This window comes from Teleopsis dalmanni, chromosome 1 (assembly GCF_002237135.1).
Source record: "Teleopsis dalmanni isolate 2A chromosome 1, ASM223713v2, whole genome shotgun sequence".
NCBI classification, from domain to species: domain Eukaryota; kingdom Metazoa; phylum Arthropoda; class Insecta; order Diptera; family Diopsidae; genus Teleopsis; species Teleopsis dalmanni.
In genome coordinates this window covers 98,831,133-98,840,124 of record NC_051846.1, presented here as the reverse complement: position 1 = coordinate 98,840,124, position 8,992 = coordinate 98,831,133, and the positions used below count along the sequence as shown (strand labels likewise).

General features: G+C 27.2%; 2 protein-coding genes across 2 annotated transcripts; both read right to left on the bottom strand.

The window, feature by feature from the left end:
- Positions 1-1,581: 1,581 nt before the first annotated feature.
- On the bottom strand, positions 1,582-3,793 carry LOC119661831 (heparan sulfate 2-O-sulfotransferase pipe-like). Its single transcript, XM_038071336.1, has 4 exons — positions 3,785-3,793; positions 2,799-3,358; positions 2,579-2,733; positions 1,582-1,805 (listed from the first exon to the last, which is right to left on the bottom strand). The coding sequence occupies exons 1-4, from the start codon at positions 3,791-3,793 to the stop codon at positions 1,582-1,584; spliced, it is 948 nt and encodes a 315-aa protein (XP_037927264.1).
- A 406-nt stretch (positions 3,794-4,199) lies between these two features.
- On the bottom strand, positions 4,200-7,558 carry LOC119661823 (heparan sulfate 2-O-sulfotransferase pipe-like). The gene is made up of 5 exons (XM_038071326.1): positions 7,244-7,558; positions 5,801-6,354; positions 5,537-5,691; positions 5,357-5,470; positions 4,200-4,237 (listed from the first exon to the last, which is right to left on the bottom strand). The coding sequence occupies exons 1-5, from the start codon at positions 7,556-7,558 to the stop codon at positions 4,200-4,202; spliced, it is 1,176 nt and encodes a 391-aa protein (XP_037927254.1).
- Between the last annotated feature and the right edge of the window lie 1,434 nt (positions 7,559-8,992).

Genomic DNA, 8,992 nt, shown 5'->3' with positions numbered 1-8,992 from the left:
GTACAGGGAAAGCTCTTTTAAGTGTATAGCAACATGTCCAGTACAGATCCAACTTTTTGTTCAAAATAATGTACCTTCTATAAAAAGTACAAACTGTCCATTTATGAACTTCAGTTTAGCAGAGCTCTTATTATCGACATTAAAATAACAAATCTCCAATATTTAATTTTGCCAAAAATTAGAAAGATTAAATAATATTAAAAAATTTAAAATAATTCTAATTTAAAAGCAAATTCAGTTGCTGAAATAATAATTTTAAGTGAATTCTAACATATTGCAGCTAATGGTCCGTTGATATACAAATATATTTCAAGCATGTGAGTTAATCCAAACACTAATTGTTATTAAAATAGATTATATTGAAAAATAAGCAATGCAATTCAAGTGTTAAATACGTAAGAGGATCTTTCAGATAAGAGTTTAATATAAAAATTTAGAGCATATTGTGTTTAAAAAATTTTTTTCTATTGCTAGATTTAAATCTTTTCGAATACTCGGACATCGTAGTGAAATTTCGTTGAACTAATATGAATTCATACACCAAAATACAGGTCTTAACCTTTCTTTCTATGAATCTTTCTATGAAACCTTTCTACGAATTAGGCATTTAATATAATTATAAAAAAATAGCATTATTGCTAATATTATTGATTATTACATTAAAATATCTGTGTAGATATGCAAAAGAATGATATATTATCACTAGAAATTATTATTATATATATAATAATAAATATAAACTATAACTTACAAACAATCCTGACTATGTCCACAGAAAAATAAACTTTGTCGTTTAAAGTTGCCAGTTGCATCAATGACAGTGTACGGTACATATTGGCATTCCGGATCACCGCTGCGTACACAGAAATTAAAGTCTTTTTTATACCACGCAGCGGAACGAGTTGGTTTCTCTGGATCTTTTTTGTATTCAATAGCATTTTTATATGCTCCTCGTGCATAATAAAACCAAGATATAACACGTTCCACAGGATCACGTACTAAATTTATATATATTGGTTTTGGCATATCAAGGTCTTCAAAGTCCAACCAGTTTACATGTTCAATGTATACAGATCCATCTTCCAAACCAGAAATTGTTTTCGCTAATTCACGTTCTTCTCTAGGTTCTAATTGTCTCTTAGTTGGTCTTCTTAAACCTTCTCGTTCAATATTCAAATTATTGAAATCTTCTAGTTTATTAAATAATTCTAATAGAGATTCACTACCAACTTTAGCGCACCGATTAAAAAATATTACATCGATTTCAGCTTTACGCGTGTTATTAAGCCTATGGGCACTGAGTGAACTCAGCTTTAATAAGATCGATGAATTGCTTATTACTATTTTTTTTCTATCTTATATAATAAATGTCGCACTCATTCTAATATTATTCAGACAAATTGCAGCAGAAGTTAATAAGCGAATTTTAATAAAGTTATTTTCTTAGAAATTTTAAAATTAATTAGATGAGTTCAATAAGAGAATAAAAATAAAAATAAAAATGTAAATTGTTGTATATATAATTAAATAGAAATTTATTTTTTATATAATATAGAAAACTTAAAATAAATAATAGTATGGTTAGCGTTTAACAGCTCTCGCTATGTTATTAAATTCTCCCAAAGTTTTGTCAGCTTTCATAAGATCATCAAGTCTTAACGCTAAATATTGTTTATGCAATCTTTGCCGACAGAATTGATAAAATTCAATTTCACGCGTGAAATTTTTACGTACAAGATCTTTAATGTGCTCACTAATTATTGGCTTCATTGGATTACTGTTTTGTATATCATTATTCAGTCCGGCTGTATTAAAAATGGTTGATATTCAATAAGTTTTAAATATAATTTTTAGGAAAAATATTTTTTTATAACTTTACAATTTCAAAGGTACTAGTATGTGTTTCTAATAAACAAAGAAGTTTTATATACAATTTTTTATAAAGCCTGTATTTGTCAGGAACTAATCTAATATTTCTATTTTTCGTTCATTCACGCATGAGGTCTGGACATTTACATTAATAGAGCTGAAGCCCTCTATTAAAGAATATTATTAGATGTATTAAAAGCTTGAAATTGATCAGGTTAGTTTAAACGATTTTCTCCAGAAATAGCAAAATGTATCTCAATAAAAGGGGGAGTACCATTGCTTCTTGTAATGCTAATAATAATAATACTTAAAATAGTAATAATATTAGTATTTACAGACAGACAATTTAATGTAAATTTATATGAATTTTTATTTATAATTTTTTTTATGAAATGCGGAGAGGATCGCAATTTGTGTCAATCGTACGATAATTGTATAAATATGAACTGTTCATACATTTGTATGAAATGTTCTTTTTCTTACCCATTAAAAAGGCAATTTACGACATTTGAAAATATTTAGTTATTTTCAAAAAATTATATTACGTTTGTAAAAATAAGTTGTACTAAATATTTTGTATGTTTGCATATAAAACTGTATGTACGAATATTAAGAAAAATGTTTCCTTGTCATATTTTTAAACACATACTGCACATTTAATATATATATAAATATTTTTCCACTTTTGAAAGAATCTGCATTTGCTTACAATAATACATTTTTGTGGCTCCCTTAAAATAATGAGGAATATAGTTTTCCAAGACAGTTAATGTAATATTAGTGTCTTCCCACGTACCAACAACTGCATACTCTTTTTCAACATTTCGCTTAGCAATTTCTAGAGGTATTTGACTATTGAAGGGCCTAATTGGAAAAAATTTATTATTTTCTATATGTCCTCATCAAAACTTGAATGACTTTACACTCACATGCATTTACGTTCGTTATGACCACAAAAGAATAATGTTTGACGTCTATGATCGCCAACACGTTCTAAAAATGAACCTTCGATAAAAGTACAAACTTTTTCACCACTCATTACACATTGATCGAATTCGGTATTAACCCATTGTGCATTTGGCATTGGTCTGTTATTTTTACGTCTATTTGGTACAAAAATCCAAGGTGCTCTTATATAATAGTACCAACTAATAACACGTTCCACTGGATCACGTACCATATTTATGTATATTGGGCGAGGTTTATCATACTTGGTAAAATTCAAGTAATTTACATGGCTAACAAAGATATTACCATCTTCTATATTTTCTACATTATCAATAAAATCACTTTCTTCATATTCATCTAATAATGGCCGTATACCAGCCTGTTGCGGATCAACGTCCACGTCAAAATTGTGAACTTTACCAAGATTACGCATTAATTCAATCAATTGAACGCTACCAGTTTTTGGGACGCGGTTAAAAAGTACAACATTGATGTCTGCTCTTTTAGTATTGTTTAAATCATCAGCATTTAAATAATATATCTATAAGGCGGAAGTGAAATTTGAAATTCAAAACATTATCAATTAAAGATTAATTCTATACTTTTAAGTAGACCAAGTACAAATTATACAATATGCAGTAAGCAAAAGTTAATAAGAAAATTGGAAATGGCATCAAATAATGAGTTATGTTATTAGACAATTTTTAAACAATATATTGGTAAAACGTAATAAATAGTTTGCTAAGTTAGTTAAGGAAAAGTTGAAAATCTAGTTACTCTGAAAATAATATCTTAAAGTTAGGAAGGAATACTACTACAATAAAGATCATTGATAGTAAATATTAGCGGCACCTAGTCTGCTGATATTAGATAGATACTTGATAAAGGGAGAACATGGAATACTTAAGCACTTTCTAGAGGAACAAAAACTATAAGTGATATTTTTCTTATCTTTCGTCTGACCTACAAGTATCATAATAATCGATGAAATTAGCGCTTAATTAGTTGCGGATGATATTATTAAAGTGTACTGTATTAAAAATCGGTTAACTGGGATTAAAACATTATTCACATCTATTGAAATTAATGTCATGCAAAGAGGATATCATTATCATTATCATTCTGTATCCTTTTGAGTACCTTTTTACTCGGGATGATATTTTTATAACAAGTATTTAAATATTAGCTGTTTTGATTTTAATGACAGATCGAAATGACAGATCGAAATGTCTTCAAAATTGCATCAGAACTCTATGTCCTTTCAGATAACATTTGTATAAAAACAACTAGTTTAATATATATGAAGAAATTTTCCATACTTGAGCGTTATAGTTCAACACCAAATAAATCAATAGAGTTCAGGCATCTAAACTGCTATTTAGTTATGTAGATGTATTCGTAAATGTAATACGATGGTGATCTGTTGTTTTTAAAACAAAGTAATAAAATAAAGAATTTATGTTCATGGTAAGTTCGTAGTATCAACTAATACAGCACTCTAGTGAACACTTTCTATAATACATTAATACGGCTGTTTTAGTTCATATATTAAGACGAACTAATCCATATGACCTCACTAGGCGCTGTCAGAAGAATTGTACGTCTATTAAAGTTTTGCTTTACCACAATTGAAATACTAATTAGACATAAAAGTTGCTAGTTACATCGTTAGGAAGAATATATTATAAGAAGAGATAATTTCATATAAAGACACAAAAAGATATACCGAGGATCTTCAAATTGCTATACTACATTCGAATCAATTTTCGCATGTATTTTACTTGATTTTGCCAGTACTTTCATTTATTATATAGTATATTTTAATAAAGAGGTATATTCACGGTCTTGAGTAAGTATTACAGTTATTGACTAATATAGTAACAGTACAAAGTGGCAATATATTTCCTCGAAGTGTTATTTGCAGTTTTTTATCGCTTTACACTGCACAATGTTACTGGGTTCCCGCGCTCGTTACTCATGATCGTAAATACCACTTTTACATATGTACAATTATTATGTAAACTAAGTTGAGCATTTTATACTTTTGCAATTGGAGCAATTAATATGAATACAATTTAGTGAAACAGTTCATATGCATTGTTTCTTTTAAAATGCATGACGTAACTATATTTAAAAATCATACTTCAGATTTTTATTGTTTTTTGCCTATTTGAATATATTTGAGTTATTTGAAAGAAATATTTAATTAATTAAAATATAAATGACTTAATTTAAATGGTTTTTATGTATAGGAAAACATGTTGTATTTAAGATCTGATACATTATTTTATTGCTTCATTTTTATTTCACAAATATTCTTAAAACATAAATTGTACGTATATATATTTATAAATTAAATAAATAATTTTAAAACTTAATGCTAAAAAATTCATTGTGCAGGTAAATTGTAATAAATATAAACTTATATATATTTTAATATGTTATATATTTTTAAATTCACATTTATATGTTTAATTCAACATATTTATCATTTCTTCTTTTTTAATTGCAATATATTGTTTGTATAGTCGTTGTTTACAAAAATTATAAAGTTCTATTTCAAAAGCAAATTGTACTTTTAATTTAGCTTCAACTTCGGGATCCAGTTCATTTGAATGTGGTGTTGCGTTTTTATGAAATTTCTCCACATCACCTAATGGTATTGTTCATACATTGGTCAATAAAAAATAAATAATATCTATTTCAAATATAAACATACTGTAAAACAATTTAGTAGCACCACGGAAAAATCTCGGTATATAATGTTCCAAAACAGTTAATGTTATATTAGTATCCTCCCATGATCCAACAACTGCATATTCCTGTTCGATATTTCGTTTGGCAATTTGCATTGCGGTGTGTGAATTAAATTCCCTATAAGAATTATGCGTGAAGGTATATAGACTTGCTATTTTTATTTATATTGAATTTATATATTTATCTAATTTACTTTGGTTTTGGATCGCCAACTTACTTTACTTACTTGCAAATTTTAGCATTACCACAGAAATGCATGGCGAAACGTCGCCAATCAGCATTATAGGGATTTTTTGAATCAAAAATGCATTCTTTGATTTTGGATTGCTTGACACAATCATTGAAACTTATATCAAAGTATTCTTTCTCTTTTAGTGTTGCATTATTATTTTTAACATAATACCCATATACTGCTGGATGTCGTATATAATAATAAGCGCTAACAACTTTGTCAATAGGGTGACGTGCAAGATTTATATAAATTGGTTTTGGTAAGTTAAAAGTTGTAAAATTAATCCAATTGATATGTTCAACATACGAAACACCAGCACCAAGTTCACTAATTTCTTCAGCAACAAGTTTTTGTTCTTCAGGACTTTGCAAGATTGGTGCTATAGCGTAAGGTGCATTACGGTGTGGTATAAATTTATTATATATTGACAAAGTAATTATCAGTTGTGATAATGACTGAGACCCAACCTTTTCAAGACGATTGAAAAAAAGTACTTCCTGTTCAGCTTTGACAGTATTATTAAGTTGAATTGGTTTGATTGTATAAATCTTGAATTAAGAAGTAATTTTATTTTTTTTAATTTTTTTAGAAAATTTTATATTGTATGCATCAGTTACAGAACTGATTTTATTAATGATGATTACAATGATTTGCTGTATCATTTAAATGTATATACTTCTTTTTGTAATTCTTTAGCTCATATATTATTAATATTGCCATAGTACAGATTAATATAAATAGTTCGTTATATTATTCGTTCCAATAATGTAAATGATTAATGAGGGAAAATACGGGTATATGGAAATTTAATTATTAATACTGAAGCTTGATCCAGAAAGAAAGAAAAACTTTAATTTTACCACAAAGCAGCAGAATTAAAGTTTGAGTTAAACATATTTAACATACTAAAATAGTGCATCATGTCAGCGTTTAGTGTCTAGCAGTCTAATTACTGAAGTTTGATCCAGAAAACAGGAAATCTTTAATTTTAATTTTGTCACAAAGCAACTAAATTAAAACTTTTGTTAAATATATTTAAAAGCTTAAAATAATTAATCGTGTCGACTTGTAATGTTATCTAATCTAACAGATTTAGAGCTTAATATATTTCAGAAATTTTTGTAAACTCAAAATTTACGCGTTTAAGAATAAAACCCCATTTATAACATTCGTTATTAATAATACTTTTAAATTTCCAATTTTTCATACGTACTCGCATACAGGTAAATTTCCACAGAAATGTAATGTAAATCTTCGCCAATCTTGATTGTATGGATTGGTTGCATCAAATACACATTCCGGATAGTTCTCTTTTCGTACACAGTCGTTAAATGATATATCAAAATAAACTTTTCGCTGTTTTGGTTTGTTTGGATTTCTTTGGAAATAATTTAAATAAATAAATGGATGCCGCACATAATAATAAGCGCTCATCACTTTTTCTATGGGATGACGCACTAGATTCATATAGATAGGTTTCGCTAAATCATGTTCTGTGAAGTTAATCCAATTTGCGTGTTCTACATAGGAACTAGCCTCATCAATGGAGCTAAGCTCCACAGCTAAAGCTTTTTCTTCTGCCAAAGTTTCGGTTATTTTTTTAGTGGCTACTGGCGCATTACGATGTGGTGTAAAATTGTTTATTCGTGACAATGCAATAAGAAGCGTACTCATTGATTGACTACCCACTTTTTCCATACGATTAAAAAATAATAACTCCTTTTGTGCATATACTGTATTGTTCAGGGCCATTTTGTCCAAATAATCTAACTTTTAAAATTTACACATTATTTTTTTATTCGATATAATTAGAAAACACATAATAATGAATAGGACAACTTTACATGCAAGCATATCAAATACGTTTTTTTTTTTTGAAAATGAGGAAATACCGTTCCATATAAAGTTTTGAAAATATATCACTAGAAAAATTTTTTTGTTAGTAAAAAAAATTAAAAATATTTGAAACATTACTATATATAATTTTTTAAAACAGAATTTGTTTAAATATGCTCCGCGACGAACTTAGTGATCCCCAATAATACTCACAGTATTCTGCGAAAAGATTGACGTCTTAATTGAATTATAATTGCCAAATGTATATTAGCGTAAATATGCATAACGTTGCAGGATTTAAGTTTATTTCGATATTTTCTATAACGTATGAAGTTATTCCTGAAAGATCGTTCGATCTATTATATATGTGTGTATGTACATATGTATGCAAAACAAATTGCATAGAAGCAAAAATGAAATAAAAAATATAACATTTGTTGTAGCGAAAAGTGATTTAACAGAAGTTTTTAATTTTAAATAAGTTTGTGCTGAATTTACAATTGCAAATATGCTCTGCGACAATTCATTCGTTGATTGCATCGATTATAGAATGCATGTTTGATATAACTATAATATATATGTATGTGCATATAATAGAATGCATATATTTTTTAAGAAATAATTTATATTTAAGTAATTTCCTTGGTAAGACTGTACCATAAATAAATGAATGCAACATAAATATTTGTATTTATGAATCAATATTAATTAAATATAATGTAGAAAATTCAATTCTTATTCGCCTACATTCGAAATCAAATTGTCAAATAAAGAAGAGAAAAATATTTGCTAAGTATGTAAGATAAATAAATAATTGTTTTCTATTTTAAGAACTTCAAATTCTATTTTTAATAGCAAAATATTGTTTATAAAGTCTTTGTTTACAGAAATTGTAAAATTCATATTCTATAGTGAAGTTTTGTTTAATTAGATTTTTAATTTTTTTAGAAATTTTTGGTTTCCAGGGATTATCATTTCTATTCTCTCCAGATAACCCCCTACTCGGATCTAGAAAAAGTTTATATATAATAATAACAGCAAAATTCTGTGTTAAACAATTTTTACCATAATATAATGCTTTGGCACCTCTAAAATATTTTGGTATATAGTGTTCTAAAACGGCTAGTGTTATATTCAAGTCTTCCCATGAACCCACAACTGCATAGTCGCGTTCAACATTTGTTATAGCCAACTCTAATGCACCTTTTGTGTTAAATGGTCTGCGAATAAAATTTCTCTGTCATTTAATATATGTATAATATATTAAATATAAGAATTTAATATAATAATTTAATTTAATATATATATAATATATTAAGAAATATTTACTCGCAATCTGGTTCATGTCCA

Bases quoted from the DNA above. Each gene is read 5' to 3' on its own strand.
- LOC119661831 (XM_038071336.1), bottom strand. The intron at 2,734-2,798 runs GTGAGTGTAAAG...TTTTCCAATTAG, and splicing joins CATAACGAACGTAAATGCAT to GCCCTTCAATAGTCAAATAC. The intron at 1,806-2,578 runs GTAAGCAAATGC...TTTTTAATACAG, and splicing joins AGCCACAAAAATGTATTATT to CCGGACTGAATAATGATATA.
- LOC119661823 (XM_038071326.1), bottom strand. From the start codon at position 7,558: ATGGCCCTGAACAATACAGTATATGCACAAAAGGAGTTATTATTTTTT. The intron at 6,355-7,243 runs GTGATGAGCGCT...TCTTAATTCAAG, and splicing joins TGCGTCATCCCATAGAAAAA to ATTTATACAATCAAACCAAT. The intron at 4,238-5,356 runs GTAAACAACGAC...TAAAAACAACAG, and splicing joins AATAGAACTTTATAATTTTT to ATCACCATCGTATTACATTT.